This window comes from Scyliorhinus torazame, chromosome 13, assembly GCF_047496885.1.
Source record: "Scyliorhinus torazame isolate Kashiwa2021f chromosome 13, sScyTor2.1, whole genome shotgun sequence".
NCBI lineage: Eukaryota > Metazoa > Chordata > Chondrichthyes > Carcharhiniformes > Scyliorhinidae > Scyliorhinus > Scyliorhinus torazame.
Window position 1 is genome coordinate 171601054 of NC_092719.1, and position 20363 is coordinate 171621416.

The 20363-nt window shown below is 43.9% G+C and overlaps 1 protein-coding gene across 3 annotated transcripts in view; it reads right to left on the reverse strand.

Moving 5' to 3' along the window:
• Positions 1-36: 36 nt before the first annotated feature.
• appl1 (adaptor protein, phosphotyrosine interaction, PH domain and leucine zipper containing 1) overlaps positions 37-20363 on the reverse strand; it is a 106845-nt gene continuing 86518 nt past the window's right edge. For 2 of the 3 annotated variants that reach the window (XM_072472440.1, XM_072472442.1), the window contains 3 exons: positions 18616-18666; positions 14229-14318; positions 37-13845 (listed from right to left, as the gene is read on the reverse strand). In XM_072472440.1, coding sequence (XP_072328541.1) covers positions 13693-13845; positions 14229-14318; positions 18616-18666 — 294 coding nt within the window. In that variant the 3' untranslated portion in view covers positions 37-13692. The remainder of the gene's footprint in view (positions 13846-14228; positions 14319-18615; positions 18667-20363) is intronic. The other variant, XM_072472441.1, reaches the window with a different exon arrangement.

Sequence of the window (20363 nt, forward strand, 5' to 3'; positions counted from 1 at the left end):
TAATTGTGTAAAGTTTAAACAAATACTTAGGCAGAGTGGTTTTTGAATAACTGTTTAATATCAACAAACAAATGAAACAAACTGCTCTTTCCAATATTTAACTTTGTTTTAAGGTTTATTATTCATTGAACATCAACCTATGTACATATATTTCCATTTTTAAGTAGAAGCAAGGACAATATCATTAATCAAAATATATTGGTACAGGGTGTAACAGTTTGAATAGTTTTAAACAAATTGATCAAATGTATCTTTAGTCATAAAAATACTGTAAATAATACACCAAAAGCTTGTTAGACACAGGCAGGATTCTCTGTTAGCGGGATCCTCCGCTTCACCAGCTGCACACCAATGCCCACAAGTTTCTCAACGGTGTGGGGTGGCCACACTGGAAACCCCATTGGCCGGCTATGGGAACAGAGAATCCCACTGCAGGCGGGGTTGTGCTGTGCCGGAAAACGGGGCTGGCAGGGTGGAGAATCCCGCTCAATATCTTTGTGATATCAATGGTCGATCTCTGATTTAAGAATAAGGACTAATGAGTTGCATCGTCAATTCATTTCAACTTAGCAATGTCTCAGAGCAGAAAACAGGAATTAGATTTGTTTTTCTTTCTACCAAGTGAATGAACACCTAACAACTTTTCCCTTTCATTGACCAAGAACCCTGTTGGTAAATTACTTAAGAATCTATTCACAATACTCAAACTGTGGTAAGCTATCAATTACTCAACATTCATCCACCATGTTTCCCTGTATAGATTTAAAGAAACTAGTTTGCAAACTGATTTCAGGGGCGAAATTCTCCGGAAACGGCGCGACGTCCGCCGACTGGCGCCCAAAACGGCACTCAGTCAGCACTTAGTGCTGCATTTAGCCAAAAATAACAAAGATCTGGGGCAACGTTGTCCGACCCAACGCTGGGTCGAAGAATCGCCGGGGCTGGCGTGAATCGCGCCCCTGCTGGTTGCCGAAGTCTCCGGCACCAGAGATTCGGCAGGGGCCGGAATCCGCTCGATTCTCTGGCCCGGATGGGCCAAAGTCCCGCCGATAAATTGCCTGTCCCGCCGGCGTAAATTAAATCACCTACGTTACCGGCGGGACAAGGCGGCGTGGGCGGGCTCCGTGGTCCTGGGGGGGGGGGGGGGGGGGCGGCGTGGGGCGATCTGGCCCCGGGGGGTGCCCCCACGGTGGCCTGGCCCGCGATCGGGGCCCACCGATCCGCGGGCGGGCCTGTGCCGTGGGGGCACTCTTTCCCTTCCACCTCCGCCACGGTCTCCACCATGGCGGAGGCGGAAGACTCCCTCCACTGCGTATGCGTGGGAACCTGTCAACGGCCGCTGACGCTCCCGTGCATGCGCCGCCCCGAGATGTCATTTCCGCGCCAGCTGGCGGGGCAACAAAGGCCGTTTCCGCCAGCTGGCGGGGCGGAAATTCCTCCGGCGTCGGCCTAGCCCCTCAATGTTGGGGCTCGGCCCCCAAAGATGCGGAGCATTCTGCACCTTTGGGGCGGCGCAATGCCCGTCTGATTGGCGCCGTTTTGGGCGCCAGTCGGCGGACATCGCGCCGTTTCGGGAGAATTTCGCCCCAGAGATCTCAAAAGCTTTTAGGACTAAGGAGTTTACAGAGTGGAGTGTGTGACTACAAAGGAATTTAAAAACAAGGACTAGAATTTTAAAGTTGAATTGTTGCCAGACTGGGAGACATCCCAAGGTACATGACAGAATTATAAAGCAAATTTGCCACTGAGCCACACCAATGTTAGACAGTTGTTGGAGGCTAATCACCTCAGCCCCAGGCATCATTGTAGGAGTTCCTCACGGTGGTATCCTAAGCACAATCATCGTCAGCTGCTTCATCAATGACCTTTCCTCCATCATAAGGTTTGCTGATGATTGTAGTGTACAGTACCATTCAAGACTCCTCAGGTATGGAAGGAGTACATACCCACATACACCAAGACCTGGACAACATCCAGGCTTGAACTGATTATGTGGCAAGTATTACAAGTGTGACAGAACAAATCAAACACTCTTTTTTATAAAAATATATCCTTATTGCTATGTTTTATTTTTAAACTCAACTTTTCCGCTGAACATAGAGACAGAGGGTCAGCCATCTTGATGGTCTAAGTCCCCAGAACAAAACAAATTCACTTGTGTTTCGGGAATGTCACACCTTGTTATGTCCAAGGAGCTTCTACCAGACCGCCTGGGACGGCACAGCACAACTTCAAAGGAAGGCACACGAAGGCCATTTGCATTGGACAAATGGTTAGTAGTGGAGTCAGTCTATGGTGACAATGACTTCCCAAACATTTGATTTCAACAAAGAGCCAGAGGTGCTGAGACATGCAAATGGAGTAAACATTTCTCTCTCTCTTTCTCGGAGCTATTTTATCCACCATTTTCTGTTTCTCTCTTCACAAATGCTGCCGGAGCTGCTGAGTTTTTCCAGCATTTTCTGTTTTTACTTCAGCTTTCCAGCATCTACAGTATTTCGGTCTTATCATTATGGCTGAGACATTATCAGCCTGGAACATAAAGCCATTTTCCAAACATTGGATAAACATCCTTTGTTGAAGACATTATAGAGATGTAAAGTCACATGACCCAAGACTCTAGCTTGTTAAACGGGTTAATTTTGCCTTCCTGAGCTGCAAGCTCCCGTTTATTGTTTAACATATGACTAAGACTGAGGGAGTTACCGTTTGAAGTGGTGGGAAGGAGTTTTAGGTACCTGGGGATTCAGGTGGCAAGGCTCTGGGGTCAGCTCCATAAGTTAAATTTGGGCAGGGCGGTTGAGCAAATGAAAGTGGACTTCTGCAGGTGGGACGTGCTCCCGCTGTCACTGGCGGGGAGGGTACAGACTGTGAAGATGACAGTCTTCCCGAGATTGCTATTTGTGTTTCAATGTCTTCCAATTTTTATCCACAAATCATTTTCCAGGAAGATGAACTCGGTGATCTTGGGTTTCGTATGGGCTGGTAAGGTCACGAGGGTCAGGGAGTTCCTTTTGGAATGGGGGTGGGGGATGGGGGGCTTGGCCCTTCCAAATTTTATTATTACTGGGTGGTGAAAATATCGATGGCTAGGTGTGTAGTGGTGGAGGGGTCGGTGTGGGAGCGAGTGGAGGCACCATCCTGTAAGGGTGCAAGTTTGGAGGCTTTGTTAACAGCACCTCTGCCGTTCTCGCCGGCTCAGTACTCCACAAGCCCAGTGGTAGTGGCAACCCTGAGGGTCTGGGGGCAATGGAGGCAGCACATGAAACTGGAGGGGATGTCGATGTAGTCACTGATCTGTGACAACCACCATTTTGTTCCAGGAGGGCTGGACGGGGGTTTTAGGAGGTGGCAGTGGGCAGGAATTGAGAGATTTGGTGATCTCTTCATTGAAGATGGTTTTCTGAGCCTGGAGAGATTTGAGTTGCCGGTTGGGAACAGATTTCAGTACCTACAGGTGCGGGACTTTGTCTGGAGGCAGGCTCCAAGTTTCCCTTGCTTCCCTCTAAGGGGACTGCAGGATAAGGTGATGTCAAAAACAGGGGTTGGGATGGGGAGAGTCTCGGAAATATATAAGGAATTGATGGAGTGGGAAGGGGTTCCAATTGGGGAGGTTAAGTGGGAGGAAGAGTTGGGAGGGGAGTTGGAAGTCGGACTATGGGAAAAGGCCTTGAGGAGAGTCAATTCATCCTCGTCATGTGCCAGGCTTAGCCATCCAGTTCAAGGTGGTCCATAGGGCTTATATGACTATGGCCCGGAAGAGTAGGTTTTTTGAGGAGGTGGAGGGTGGAGGACAGGTGTGGGCGGTGTGGGGGAAGCCCGACGAATCACGTACACATGTTTTGGGTGTGTCCGAAGCTGAGGGGATTCTGAAAGTGATTTGCTGACGTCATGTCAGAGGTCCTGGAAGGGAGAGCTACTCCGAGTCCAGAGATGGCAATATTTGGGGTATCGGAAGACCCGGGGGCCCGGTGGGGCGGGGGGGGGGGGGGAAAGAGGCGCCAACGTTTTGGCCTTTGCCTCCCTGGTGGCCCGGAGATGGATTTTGCTGGGCTGGAGGAACTCGGTAGCATAGTGGTTAGCACAATTGCTTCACAGCTCCAGGGTCCCAGGTTCGATTCCCGGGTTGGGTCACTGTCTGTGCGGAGTCTGCACGTTCTCCTCGTGTGTGCGTGGGTTTCCTCCGGGTGCTCGAGTTTCCTCCCACAAAGATGTACAGGTTAGGTAGATTGGCCATGCTAAATTGTCCTTAGTGTCCAAAATTGCCCTTATTGTTGGGTGGGGTTACTGGGTTATGGGGATAGGGTGGGGGTGTGGGCTTGGGTAGGGTGCTCTTTCCAAGAGCTGGTGCAGACTCGATGGGCCGAATGGCCTCCTTTTGCACTGTAAATTCTATGATTCTATGAACCCGGGGCCTCCAGAGTCAGGGGTGTGGGTCAGTGACATGGCAGGGTTTCTCAGGCTGGAGAAGATTAAGTTCGCCTTCAGAAGTTCAATTCAGGGGTTCGCTCGGAGGTGGCAGCCGTTCATCGACTTCTTTAAGGAGAACTGACCGTCAGCAGAGAGGGGGGGGGGGAAGAAAAAAAGGGAGACATGGCATTGTAGAATAAGGATAGGAAATCTAATATACGGGCAGTCAGGAGGTAGGGCGGGGGGGAAGTTGGGTATGTTATTGTGATGTTGTTGCGTGTGTCGGACCGCTCTGTTGTTTAGAATATTTAAATGTTAAAATTATAAATGCTTCAATAAAATGTTTTCTAAAAAGAAAAAATGACTAGCAGGCCACTACAAAGCAATCCCTGGCCAGGCTGGACAACTAGTCCCCATCTAACCTGAGTCTGCTGGGACATCAACACCACCAAAATGATGAATTTTACAACACCACTTTTCAGCCCACCAAGTCCATAAAATAATTCCTCATTGTACCTTGATTTTGAAACTCACGTGAACCAATACTTGTTTTCTGTGTGGTCTCTGTACTGTAAAAACTTCAATTTCCTATCCATCCCTTTTCAGTAGAAGTGCAAAAAGGGAAGTTGTGGGCCAATCATTTGTAGTTTTTGAATGCGTACAATAAACTAACCTTTAAAGTTAATTCTACCTCAAGTTTGTTGTGGGGTTATTAGTAGAAGTGGGTCACACAAAAACCAAGGGGTTGGAAATATACCACCTATTCAAAAAACATTCAAAGTTGATTCTGCTTACAAATGGTGGCAAGAGGAAAATCCCCACCTGTTCATAACATTATTGAGTTTATAAATTATTAAATTGTGGAGTTGTATCTTTAAATTTAGGATTAATGTAAGGGGTTCTGCAGTCTGTCTGATAGTAAGCCTGGGTAGTTTGATTGTTAGTAATCAAAGACAGATTTAGATTGTTTTGCCGGTGCAAGGTATTTACACTTGGAGACGATGGTAGTTGTCTGAGAGACTCTAGGTCTACTCATGGTAAACTCGAAGTCCTGTAGGTTGGGATAGTAAACAGTTGTTCTGTAAATTATCCAATTACTTTTTTTTTTTTTTTTTAAATGTTTATTCAAATTTTCTCAACAAAATTTTTTAACAAACCCCCCCATAACAAAAAGAACACAAACACCACAATCAAAAATAATAAACTACTTATACATTGGGTTTCTCCCGCATATATTAACCCCCCCATATGATATTCAAAAGTACCCTTGGGGAAACCCCCCCAAATACCCCCCCCGGGGTTGCTGCTGCTGCTGACCTCCTCCTAACGCTCCGCGAGATAGTCTAGGAACGGTGCCACCTCCTGAAGAACCCCTGCACAGACCCTCTCAAGGCAAACTTTATCCTCTCCAGCTTAATGAACCCTGCCATGTCATTTATCCAGGCTTCCACACTGGGGGGGCTTCGCGTCTTTCCATAATAGCAAGATCCTCCGCCGGGCTACCAGGGACGCAAAGGCCAGAATACTCTTTCGCCTCCTGCACTCCCGGTTCGTCCGTTACCCCCAAATATTGCCAACCCCCAGCTCGGCTTGACCTGGACTTTCACCACCTTGGACATAGTCCTCGTGAAACCCCTCCAGATCCCATCCAGTGCCGGGCACAACCAGAACATGTGCACGTGATTCGCCGGGCTTCCCGGGCACCTCCCACACCTGTCCTCCATCCCAAAGAACCTACTCAACCTCGCCCCTGTCATATGCGCTCTGTGAGTAACCTTAAATTGTATTAAGCTGAGCCTGGCGGAAGAGGAGTTAACCCTACTCAGGGCATCAGCCCACAGACCCTCATCAATCTCCTCCTCAAGCTCCTCCTCCCACTTGCCCTTTAGCTCCTCTACCGAAACCTCCTCCTCTTCTTTCATCTCTTGATAGATCGCCGAAACCGTGCCTTCTCCGACCCATACACCCGAAATCACCCTGTCCTGAATCCTCTGTGCCGGGAGCAATGGGAATTCCCTCACCTGCCGTCTCACAAACGCCCTCACTTGCATATACCTGAACGCATTTCCCGGGGGTAACCCAAACTTCTCCTCCAGCGCCCCTAGGCTCGCAAACGTCCCATCTATAAACAGGTCCCCATCCATTTACTTCTAAGAGGAGAGTTGAGGTCAAGGATAGCTGATTAGCATTTCTACCTGAATGCAGGGTTAATGTGGGCAAGAGGACACAGGAAGGTTACAGGTTTACCTACAAATTAATGTATATCGCAGACAAGCAGATAGCAGCAATTCTGTGTGGTTAGCAGAGAGAAGTCTGTTGACTATGCGAGCTACCACAGCTGGATGGGAAAGAGATGATCTCTAGTCGAAGAGTCACTCCTTATAGCTTTCTACGGATCGGGAAATTTGTTCTGGCATGGCTGGGGGAGAAGAATCATGTGAACAAGCTAGTGTTGGATTTCAGAAAGTGGCTGGTGATAGCCATTCAAAGTTGCTGCTCTGCAAAGCAGGGACATGGGAGGCAGGGACATGGGAACCCACTAGAAGTTGAAGTAACTATAGTTCATTGGAAAGAGTGATGGGTGACAAGTATATAAATGGAATTTCATTTCCTGTAGTTAAAATAGTTGCCCACAAAAATAAAGTAGTGTTTCGTCAATAATGTTAGTCATTTGTTACAATAAAGGTTTTTAAATATGAAACCTTGTCAGTAGTTCTTTCAGCTAATGATTGGAAGTTATAATCCCGTTTTTAAAAAATTATAGATGTCTACAGAGATCGTAACAGAAGTAATGTTCATGCTACGCAAGAGACGGATTATGACAATCCTCAACAGAAGAGAATCGAACTACCTTCCCTTGACATTCAATGGCATTACCATCTCTGAATCCCCACCATCAACATTCTGGGGGTTACCAGTGACTAGAACTTGAAATGGACCAGCCATGTTAATACTGTTGTTAAAGAGCCGTTCGGAGGCTTGGAATTCACCTCCTGGTCCCTCAAAGTCTGCCCACCTTCTACAAGGCACAAGTCAGGAGTGTGATGGAATATTCCTCACTTGCCTGGATGGGCATAGCTCCACAAATATTTAAGAAGTTCAACACCATTCAAGACAAAGCAGCACTCAGCACCTTATCCACCACCTTCAACATCCACTCCTGACACCAATGCATAGTTGTTGCAATGTGTACCATCTACAAAATGCACTGAGGCAACTAACCAAGCCTCTTTTGATAGCATCTTCCAAAACAGCAACCACCCAAAAGAACAAGGTCAGCAGATGTATGGGAACACCAGCACCAAGCCAGAGAGTGGTGGGTTTGTGCAATTCATTGCCACAAGAGGGCGGTGGAGGCCAGGACGTTGAGTGTCTTTAAGACAGAAGTTGATAAATTCTTGATTTCTCGAGGAATTAAGGGCTATGGAGAGAGAGCGGGTAAATGGAGTTGATTGAATGGTGGAGTGGACTCGATGGGCCGAAAGGCCTTACTTCCGCTTCTATGTCTTATGGTCTTATGCCACTTAGCAACCTAACTCTGAACACTCACCATTCCTTCATATTGCTGGGTCAGAAATCTGGAGCTCCCAACATCATCTTGGATTAACCTACACCACTTGGACTGTAACAGTTCAAGAAAGCAGCTCACCTCCATCATCTCAAGGGCAATTAGGAATGGGGAACAAATGCTGACCTTGCTAGCAGCACTCGCATCCCACATAAAGAATTTTAAAAATACTGTAAATGCTTGGTCAAATAGGCACGTTTAAGGGAGCCTCTTTAAAGGAGGAACAATAAGGAGCAGCTGAAGACATGGCTACTAATGTGGAAGCAATTACAATTGACCAATTGCTTAAGATGCCAGAATTAGAGAGATGGGTAGTGGGACTGGAGATTAGAAAAAAGGTGGGATGAAGCCAAGGATGGTGTTTAAAAACAATGATGAGAATTTTAAAATTGAGGTAATACTTAACCAGAAGAGAGTGTGTCAGTGAGCACAGGTGATGGGGAAGAAGGATTTGCTGCAAGGACATGGGCAACAGAGCTTTGGATGACCTCAGGTTTATAGAGGATGGAACATAGGAGACCATCCAGGAATGTGTTGGGTTAGAGATAACAAAGGCACGATGAGTGTTTCAGCAGTGGATGAGCTGAGACAGGAACAGAGTCAGGTAATGTTAGTCATTGCATGGATGTGGTCAGATGCTCATTTCAAGGTCATAGCTGACACCTAGGTAGCGAACAGCCCAGCTCAGCCTCAAACAGTTGCCAGGGGATGGAGCCAGTACAGCAATTAGGGAACCGAGTTTCTTCAGTCTTCCCAATATTTAATTTGAGGAAATTTCTACTGATCCAGTACTGGATGCTGGACAAGAGGTCTGATAATTAGGAATAGTGGAGGCGTCGAAAGAGGTGATGAGATAGGGTTGGGTATTGTCAGCATTCAGGTAGGTCATTGAACATGGGGATGATGAGTGGACGTGACTCGGCGCAAGTTAGATAAAACTTGTTAAGAGCACAACTGATGTTAAATGTTGGGAGTATTCAAAATCTAGGAGGGAACTTTGGAATACCTGCTTTCAACTGTATTTTGAAATTTGGTAGAATGAAGGATGTGAGGACGAGTGAAGAGTCCCAGACTCTTTTGTGATGATTTTAAACAAAATAAATGTTTATTAAACAGTGAAACACTAGAACGTCAACTCAAAATACACTCAAATACATTAATGGCTAGCCACAATATCTTTAAATTGACCCAGTTCCAAACCTCTCTGATTCTTAACCTCAAAGCTAAACGTCCCCAAACAACATCCCATAGGTTTTAAAACTATCAGCAAAATTCAGCAGCAGTTACACCAGGCACCACTATCTTTTGGGGTTGCTTCCCATTTAGAATATAGACAACTGGCTTCTCAAAACACCTTTTCTTCAGGCACACCGTGTTGGGTGTGGACACAGCTTCCTGCCACGTGGGCTTCCATCTTAAAACAGCTACTGTGCATAATTCCCTCTGATATACTGTTTTTCCTTTTGATCTTACCTTATATGAACTAACCTTTGCAGTAATTCCTCTTCATTATCTTTATTACATTATAATGTGAATGTGAAATTCACCCCATCTTCTCTTTTGTACATTTACCATCACTACTTCACTTTTGAACTCCATCTCCCATTGTTACTAACTTGCCAGATAAACATTTGTTCGGTGTTGCTAGGCTAATCAGCATATCAAATCCCTAGTTCTATCCACACAATGTGTCTTTTTATTCCAATTTCAGTTTTAAAAAGCTTGTTTTCCCTTTAAACATCAACCACCAGAATACATTTCAAATTATTGGATTTCTTATTTTTCCCATTTTATCACTATGTCCTAAAATTGTTTTTGAAACATTGACCATATTCTATGTGGGGTCAAACACGAGGTCCATTCTAGGCGGAAATAACAAATGGAGCGTCTCAATATTACATCAGAGTCTCAATTGCTGCATCTTCAATGTTAATTTAAAGATTTAGTAACTCCTTCTGCTTTAACAAAACAGGAAGGCAGAAACCTGAAGTGTCAGGTTGTCTCAACTGGTTGTACTCCTCACCATATATCCAAATATGTGCACTTCCAGCAGGGCTTGCTGAAATCAAAAAGCAGGAATCTTAATTTCCACTCCCTAACTTAAGTATGAGATCAATTGACATGATTTGTTGTTGCCTTTCTGAAATCAGCCCATTCAGATTAAAACAATGACTGGGCCATGGCCTTTTGTGGTCTGTGTAGCTCAGCTACTCACTGGGTAAAGTTACTAAGCGTTTTACAAAGTTATTTTCCAAATTCTCAAACATAAATAAGTACCAAAAAGAAAACACAGAAAAGCCCACTCAAGTGTTTTATTCCTTTGATTTGGGAAAATGAAGTACAAAATGTGGATCTTTAGAAAACACTATTCTATAAATTATTAAATCAATTAGAGGGGATTTTTAAACTTGTAATACTTCTAGTTTAAAAAAAATAAATTCTAATTGAGGGGCAATTTAGCGTGGCCAATCCACCTACCCTGCACATCTTTGGGTTGTGTTGGTGAGACCCACGCAAACACAGGAAGAATATGCAAACTCCACACGGACAGTGACCCGGGGTCGGAATTGAACCCGGACCCTCAGCGTGGTGAGGCAGCAGTGCTAACCACTGTGCTGCCTTGCCGCCCTTAGTACTTATACATTAAAAATCTAGAATAGTGGTTAGACTAGGCCTCGTTTTAATACATTAGATTTTTTTTTACTGGTTCTAACTTAAATATTCAAATTCAGAATTTACAGTCTTCGTGGAAGCTGTACTTCATAATTAGGTGATGCATAATTAGGGCAGCAAGGTAGCACACGTGGTTAGCACTATGGCTTCACAGCGCCAGGTTCGATTCCCCGCTGGGTCCCAGTCTGTGCGGAATCAGCACGTTCGCCCCGTGTCTGCGTTTCCTCCGGGTGCTCCGGTTTCCTCCCACAGTCCAAAGACGTGCAGGTTAGGTCGATTGGCCATGCTAAATTGCCTTTAGTGTTACTGGGTTATGGGGATAGGGTGGACGTGAGGGCTTAAGTGAGTCGGCGCAGACTTGATGGGCTGAATGGCCTCCTTCTGTACTGTATGTTCTATGTATGTAAATTCACTGAGGCAAGGCAGATATATTTGAAGAGGAATATTGTTACCTTAAAATAGGTCATTCTGAACATTTGTAGGTGTTATAGAATTTGTTTTGCTGGTAATTTTATAGTTACAATGTGCTTTATTTCAACAAGGTGCTATGGTCTGTGCTTACAGTGCAAGTTTTCCCCTTCAAGGTGAATATCAAGCCTATAATATAATGTAATTTAATGCAAGTGATTTTGCTTCTTTGGCATGTTGATAAATTTTGCGTAAATCATACTAACGCCACATTTAAGCCAATTAAGAATTAAAATAGGAAAATCGTAATTAGTACATTACTCAATGATAAGACATAGTTCTTTTACATTTATATATAATTCAACTGTAGTACCATAATATGAGAAAATGATCTTAATATAAGGGACAACCATTTGGTAGCATGCAGCGGTTGCAAACAACCTCAAATAAAACCACATTACTTCATTACAAAATACAAGCTCACACCTACTGCATGATACATACTTTTTAAAAATCTTTATAAAATGTTTAACCAAAACAATGATGGACACTGTAGAACTGTAAAACAGCTTTGTGGGAATACTGAGTAATATCTACTCTAAAGCTCAACCAAAGTACTTAGAATTTCTCACTGCTCAAAACCATTTCACAGTTGTGAATGATATCCTTAAAAGATAATAAATAAGGATAATGTGCGACAGCCAGAGAAATAAAGCAATTTTCAGGGTTCCTAAAAAGATCCACCCCCCCAACCCATTATCCAAAAATGTATATAAAATATATCATATTGCCCATTCACCCAATCTTAGAATTAAATTCAACAAAACATAAAATAGTTGTCAAACCTGTCATCCTGGCACAAATGGCTAAAATCAATTTGGTACCTTACAGGTGGCTTAATTCAGTTTGAGCAAAAGTTAATTGAGGGCATCAGATCAATTTTAACTTCACAAAGCTGAATTCAAAATGTTCTACAATAGATCGGCTATAATAGTTGTAATATTGTGCATCGACCTACAGTCCACACTGTTATCCCATAGCTGTTCAATCTCAAGTGGTGTGTCATAGTTGTGAAGCTTATAACGGATATCCCAAAGAAAATATAACACTATACTGTAAATCAGGTGATTTCATTAACTGCACAAAAGACAACTGGACATGTTTTATAAACATGATTCACTTCTTAAGTAGAGCACAGCATACTCAATTATAAAGCAAGTATTAGTAAAGGGGAAAAATAACTTCCATTCAATTTATCAAAAGCAGTAATTGCTTCCTTTCTAAGTTATAATTTTATGAAGATACATAGGAGATCTCTTAATTTAAAAAAACATGAACAATGTATGTATGCCAACTCTCTCTAAACAAATACACAGTATAAGGATGAAATGTATAAAATATAGAATACATAGTCCTTTACTTTCAAAAATTAAAGCTTTCAAATAAAAAAGCAAAGATATGCAGATGAATTAGTAAGCAACCTATTGCAATTCAAAATCAAACTTTACAGTGCTATCTTGATTATTTTCCCTTATTACATTAGCGGGTTATGATAGGCAAGCTGCAGGTTGAAAGGTTTTTAAAAGCTTCCATCACACTTGGGTTGAGCTGCCTAAAACAACTTTTACAAGTTAACTTTTAGATTAATTAGTGATCCTAAAGGTTTTTATAACTGCATTATTGTATTTCTGGCCTGAATTTTGCAATTGTAATAATGGCAAAACTGTCAGCGTTTGAACATAGGAAGATAAGAAATAGGAGCAGGCCAATTAGCCCTTCGAGCCTTCTCTGCCATTCATTGAGATTATGGCTGACTTTCTACTTCAACACTATTTTCTTGCACTACCCCCATATTCCATGATGTTTAGAATTTGTAGAAATCCTGTTTGTCACCATTACTCCATTGAAATTGAAAGCAACATCTGGAATCCACGCATGTGCAATTGTCCATGAAAATCCAGAAGTTGCCGTCAATAATTTTACACTCTTCCATAGGGTGTGCTGCCAAAGTCCAGGCAGACCGCAATCAATTGGAAATCATTGCACCAATAACAAACTTACCCTTTTATTCTGTAATAACACTGTTAAAATCCCCCAAAATGTTACACCTTGTTAATGAGCTGTAACTAGATTTTTAAACGGCACAATAAGTCAGAATTACTGCCAAAGAACTTTTTGCAGGAAAACTAATTTTATATTTATGTAATGCCAAATCTTTCCTTTCTTATAAAAATTCCAAGTTACATTTTTTAAAAAAGTTTAATATGTTAGCTTCTAATGCATAAGTCTCCACCACTTATTTCGCTCTCCATAAAATTTAAAGTGAAGTATAGTGTATTTAATTTCCCGATTTGCTAGCTATGTGAATAGTTTGATGTGATTCGCTGCTTACCCTGCTTGATGACATCACCGTTGTTGGTGCCTGGAGATTCCCATTACTTGGCACCAGATTCAAACTAATGTCAAGAAAGGGGAAATCTACATCAGAGATTTCTGCAGGCAACATTCTTCAAGGTCAGAAGTAACTATCTCGTATTGCTGCTGACTGCAAAATCTGGGCTTTATTTAGTGCATGTCACCTGCTATTCTAAGAACACAAATGCGACCTGATTAACATTTTCATTCTCAACACGTTAGGCTTCCACTTCCTTTTTCTTCTTTCCATCATCTCCTGCATCACTGTCTTCTGACTGGCTACTATTACCCAATGGCGCAAACTGGCCCTCACCACTTGTCTGGTTTGGTCGAGTGGAGGCAGCTATTAGGCGGCTTTGTTCCTCTAAATCCTGAAAACAACATTGTTTTAATATGGTTAGTTTCTCGTGGATAGTAGGGAATCATGTTTTAAAACATGTTTTGAAGATTCCAATTAATAATTAACTAGATCAGATCACAAGAAGAAAACATCTAAACATAACTAATGTTGTAGCTAACATGCCTACGAATAATATAAAATGATAAATCCTCAAGTCACCTATAATATATGTATTTAAAATTTGCTGCACACGAAAATGGAAAATATAAAAACAAACTGTCGACACAAAGCACTTTGTTCTGAAGCTATCTATAAAATGCAAATCTGTATTTATAAGGCATCCAAACAAACTAAATAGGAGCCAAAGGGCTCATCAGAATGATTTGACTGCATGGAGAGTTGGTTTTGTTTTACCTTTTCAATCTGCTTTTGTTTATTAAGTTCTTTAAGTTGTCTTTCCTTTTCTCGGTCAAGTTCTTTCTGTTTATCTGTGGTTCGCCGATCCTAATACAAAAAGTTAACAAAGCATTTATTGTACTGCAAACAGGTTTGTAAATGTTAAAACAGGCAAGCAAGACTTTCGGTCTAGATAGTTAATAACACCATGCCTCTTTTCAGGCACCCAAGCGCCCAATGTGGGAGAACAGGAAGCACGCATTTATTACAAGTGTGACACCAATAACAAAAAAAGGCATACACCCGAACCAGGTGTTAGGCCCTGTGATTCTCTAAAATGGGCTCTACTGCCATTTTGAGGCACCCTCTCCAATATTTCTTTACCTGAAATAGACTGTGTTCAATAAAAGACCTAACACAGATAGCCCTTAGGGGGATCACTGTAGGATGCCTCTGAAAAGATAAATTTAAAAAAATATTTATCTTGATTTAGAAAGAGAGTTCCACTTCAGGCCAGTAGACTTTTGCAGGCCACTAGTTGCCCTCTGTAGAATGCAAAGTATGAAAACATAAAGGGATGACAATTTGCTGCTGTCACAATTAACTTCAACTTTAAAATATGTTTATTGAAAACTTTTTCATTATAAACAAAATAACATGATAAAATAAAACAGATGCTTCAAATTACAATGTACAAAGAACACAATATCAATCAAAAACACACCCACTCTTAACCCCCCAACATTAAAGTAAAACCTCCCCAACATTAAAGTAAAACCTCCTTAACAACTGACGGTGACTCTTTGATGAAGGAAATGAATGGCTGCCACCTTAGGTAGAACCCTTCCACCAACCCCCTCATGATGTACCTGGCCTTCTCGAAATGTAGAAATGCCATGAGATCACCCAACCAGGCCGAGGCACTGGGCAGAGTCAGAGAACTTTCCCCAAGCAGAAGTCGCCTCCGGGCTATTAATAACGCAAAGGCAGGAACATCCGCCTTCACCCCCGTCTACAGCACCGGGGTGTCCAGCAGATATGGCTCCAGTTCGACACTAAGTATCTCCCCCATATGCCGTTGAAGAAAGAGAATCAAAAACTTGCTAACTTGGGATGAGACCAGAGCATTTGAGTGTAGTTAGCCAGTCCCCAAGAACAACGTTCACATCTGTCCTCCACCCCAGAAAACCCCCCACTCATCATCGCCTTGGTCAGATGAGCCCTGTGTAACATCTTGAACTGGATCAAACTAAGCCAAGCACAGGAGGGTGTGGAGTTGACCTTGCAAAGAGCATCACTCCGTACCTCATCATCCAGAATAGGACCCAATTCACCCTCCCATTTTACCTTCACCTCATTCAACGGAGCCGACTCCACTGATAGGATCTGGCCACAAATACCCAAAATACTCCCCCCACCAGACCCAGCCAAAGATAAAATCCTCTTCAGTCGGGAGGACGGTGGTGCCAAGAAGGAAAGGCCCAATGGAAAAAATTGTGAAACCGGAAATATCTAAACAGATTGGTTCCTGGGAGCTGGAATTTTTCTCACAGCTCCTCGAAACTGGCAAACCTTCTCTTCACGAACAAGTCCCCAAACCTCTTCAAACCCTTCGTCCCATGACTTAAACGTCGAAGATCGCTGGCACAAAGAGATGATTACTACAGATAGGAGCCAACATTGACATGGAGCTAAATTTAAAATGCTGTCTGAACTGCTTCCAGATTCTCATGGTGGACACCACAGGCTGGATTCTAAGAAAATCTTGCAGGAGAGAACAGAAGCGAGGCAGTTACTAAAGCACCCAAACTAGAGCCCCTACAAGAATTCGCCTCCATTTGCTTCCGAATGGAACTCGGATCACTAAGCCACCCCAGTACTTGCTCAATACTGGCTGCCCAATAAGAAAATAACAAATTGGGTAAAGCTAAGCCACCTGATTGTCTATCTCTCTGGAGGAACAATCCTTGGGGTCTTACTCGCCAAATCAACGAGGACACTAATTTGTTAACTCCGACACAGGAGGATTTGGGGAGAAAAGTGGGGAGGCATTTCAATAGTCTGAACCCTGCCCACTTCTGCAAGTCAGATTTGACCCCATTCACCAGACCAGCATAATTAAATTCATGGTGCGAGTTCCAATCATGATCCAATCAGATAACGAAAGCTAGATCTGGCAAGGTGAAATGGCAACATCCCTAGATAGGCTCCCCTCCCTGGGGGCGTTAATCGGAAAGTATTTGCTCTTTTCCAAATTCAACTTATACCCAGAGAAGGAGTCAAAATTTCTTGGGCAGCACGGTGGTGCAGTGGTTAGCACTGCTGCCTCAGTGCCAAGGTCCCAGATTCAATCCCGGCTCTGGGTCACTGTCAGTGTGGAGTTTGCACATTCTCCCTGGGTTTGCGTGGGTTTCGCCCCCACAACCCAAAGATGTGCAGGGTCAGTGGATTGGCCACGCTAAATTGCCCCTTAATTGGAAAAAATGAATTGGTTACTCTAAATTTAAAAAAAAAAACTTCTAAGCAGCTTTATTATCTCATCCATAATGGAAACTCGGTCCTTAATATGAAGAAGCAGATTCATCTGCATTCCAAGACACCCTATGCTCCCTTCCTCCCTGATTTATCCCCTTCAGTGGGTGGCGCAGTGGTTAGCACTGCTGCCTTACAGAGCCAGGGACCCGGGTTCAATTCCAGCCTTGGGTCATTGTGTGGAGTTTGTACGTTCTCCCAGTGTCTGCGTGGGTTTCCTCCGGGTGCTCTGGTTTCCCCCCACAGTCCAAACATGTGCGGGTAGGTGGATTGGCCATGCTAAATTGCCCCTTAGTGTCCAGGGATGTTCAGGTTAGGCTATGGGTTTACGGGGATACGGCAAGGTGAACGGGGGAGTTGACATGTGTGCTCTTTCGAAGGGTCGGTGCAGACTCAATGGGCCAAATGACCTCCTTCTGCAGTGTAGTATGATTCTTCTATGATTCACTTACTGGACGATCTTAATGTTGTGGCCAGTGGTTCAATTGGTAAAGGAAATAGAAGCAGAGACAAGTGACATCCATGCTTCGTACCCCAATTCAGAGGCAAATGCAAATAACTCAATGCATTTGTGCGAACACTAGCAGTGGGGGCCCTATTCAGTAAACAAACCCAAGATATGAACTTTTGCCCAAAACCAAACCTCTCAAGAATCTCAGAGATATCCCCACTCCACCCTATCAAACACTTTTTTTGTATCCATGGAAACAATCACCTCTGGTTCGGGCACTGGAGAGGGACAATATTTAATAGCCGACATGTATTGGCCGACAATTGCAGACCTTTGACGAAGCCGTTTGGTCTTCCGAGATCACATCTGGGAGGCAGAGTTCCAACTGCAGTGCCAGTACCTTTGCGAATAATTTAGTGTCTGCATTCAAAAGTAAATGGGTCGAAGCGATCCACATTCCATAGGGTCCTTGTCCTTCTTCAGGATCAAGGAAATAGAGGCCTGCGCAAGTGTAAGGGGCAACGAACACCCGGCCAAAGAGTCATGAAGCAGATGTAATATTAAAAGGGATCATCTGACTGACAAATGTCTTATAAAACTCAATGGGGAATCCATCAGGGCCGGAGGTTTTACCAGTCTGCATTAACCCAATTTGTTTCATAATTTCCTCAGGGTCCAACAGGGTTTCTAACTTTTCCCACCTCTGCCTCCCCACTGATGGGAGGATGGGAATAGAGGGATGCGGACCCAGGAAGTGTAGAAGATTGTAGTTTAGTCGGGCAGCATGGTCGGCACAGGCTTGGAGGGCCGAAGGGCCTGTTCCTGTGCTGTACATTTCTTTGTTCTTTGTTCTTTGATTACCCATCTAAAACTCAGTAATGGCCGATATCACCTCTGAGGGCTCCAATCTACAGTGGGCCTGATAAAATGTTTCAAAAGACGTGTTGGCTTTAGGCGGGGCGGAAACCAAATTGCCCCAGAGTTCCTTATCTGCACAATCTCCCAGGAAGCAGCCTGCCGTTTCAGCTGGTGAGCTAAAAGGTAACTGGCCTTCTCCGAGTGTTCAGAAAACGTCCCCCTCAAACGTCATAACTACCCTACGGTGCTGAGGACACGGGTTCGATCCTGGCCATGGATTACTGCCTGTGTGGAGTTTGCACATTCTTCCTGTGTTTGCGTGGCTCTCAACCCCACAACCCAAAGATGTGCAGTGTAGGTGAATTGGCCATGCTAAATAGCCCCTTCATTGGAGAAAAAATAATTGGGTACTCTAAATTTATTTTAAAAAGTCAGATGACCAGCGACTTAGTCAAATACTTGGTCAAAGAAGTGTCTTAGAGGTGGAATGCAAGAGAGAGGTCGAGTGTTACAGTCAGTTTGTTAAAATAAAGCTAGTAATTAATGGAAATTCATTGACCTTACCAGTTCCGAATGGAAAGCAATTTGTTTGCCCAGTCCAACAGAGTCACAGATCTAGAAAGAAAATGACTATGATATTCACAACTACTAAATACACTGTTTTGATCTACAAATAAGAATTTATTTTAAAATCAATTTGAACACATTTTACTACCTTAGTGTATCTAATGCTGTATAAAGAAGAGAACAACCCATGGTTAAAATTCAGTTCAAGGGCTGAACAGGATACAAAGATTTTGGAAGATCTGGTTCAACCAGGATAGGGGTCTGAAACAATGTTGAGGCTAGGGTATTTGTTCTGATGGCCAAAGGCATTGGACTTTGATATTCCTAATGTTTAGTTGAAGGAAACGGTGACCCAAAAGACAGAATATTGAAGAAGCAACCTAACAGTAGATGAGAGGCTGAGAGTTAGAAGTCTGTGCCATTAGCTGACTCCATATTTGCAGATGAGGAGAAGGGAGCTAGGGATGAATGAAATTGGGATGCTAGAGGTGATGATAATGGAGGGTATTGCTGGACATGCTCTGGCTTTGATTGGGTATGAAAAGTGGAACCAATCAAGGGCTGTCCCACCAAGCTGGAGGAGGATGGTATGGTTCACTGTGTTAAAGTGGTCAAGAGCACCATAGTCACAGTCAGATGGATTTTTAGGCCCTGTTAGGAGTGAGTACAAAGGCCAATGGGTGTGTAAAATTCACACTGCTATCTGGTGTGCCAGTACCCAGCTCCACCCTGTCCCTGGACTATTTTCTTGGAGGTGGGATGGGGAGAGGGTATGTTGGACCATCAACTCGCAAGCAGCAAGTAGCCAACTAATGTTGTTTAAGGCACATAATCAAAGGGCGATTGATTCATAGATTCATAGAACTTACAGTGCAGAAGAAGGCCTTCCAGCCCATCGAGTCTGCACTGGCCCTTGGAAAAAGCACCCCACTTAAGCCCATGCCTCCACCCTATTTCTCGTAACCCAGTAACCCCACCTAACCATTTTGGACACCAAGGGCAATTTAGCATAGCCAATCCACCCATCCTGCACATCTTTGGACTGTGGAAGGAAACCGGAGCACCCGGAGGAAACCCAAGCAGACACGGGGAGAACGTGCAGACTCCACACAGACAGTGACCCAAGCCGGGAATCAAACCTGGGACCCTGGAGCGGTGAAGCAACTGAGCTAACCACTATGCTACCGTGCTGCCCAATTTTCCAGCCAATTTCCTTGTGCCTGGCGGTGTTGGCATCTCCCAGCAGCAGACCAGCTCCCCTTCCACAATGGTGGCCTTGACACTGAGGGAATATTTTACATTAAAGTTGAAAAAGGTGGAGATAGGATAGCTCTGACTTGGGATGCCCTCTCCCCCACTTACCGGAAAAGGCAGCCTGATGTTTCTTAGGTCTGCGAGGGCCTTCTATTGGGGAAAATCACAGTCCATACAGTACATGCCTCTGAATGCCATTTGACCATGGCGGCAAGGTTCCAAAGCCCACAGGTAAAGTCCCACAGGGGAAAGTGGTGCTTTACAAGGGCAGCTGTAGAAAATAAGGCAGTGAAGGATACAGGAAAGTGTTCATGATGACCTTGTTGATAATCTTGGGGTTGGCAACAAGATTTTTAGTGCTCAGAGAAGGGGTGCCAAAGGGTGAGGGTTGAGACAAAGGTATTGCTTAGTGATAAGAGCCATACTACCACCACAGTTTTGGAAATGTGGGTGGTGGAGAATATAGCCAGTAAGGGAGACTTTAGTTAGTG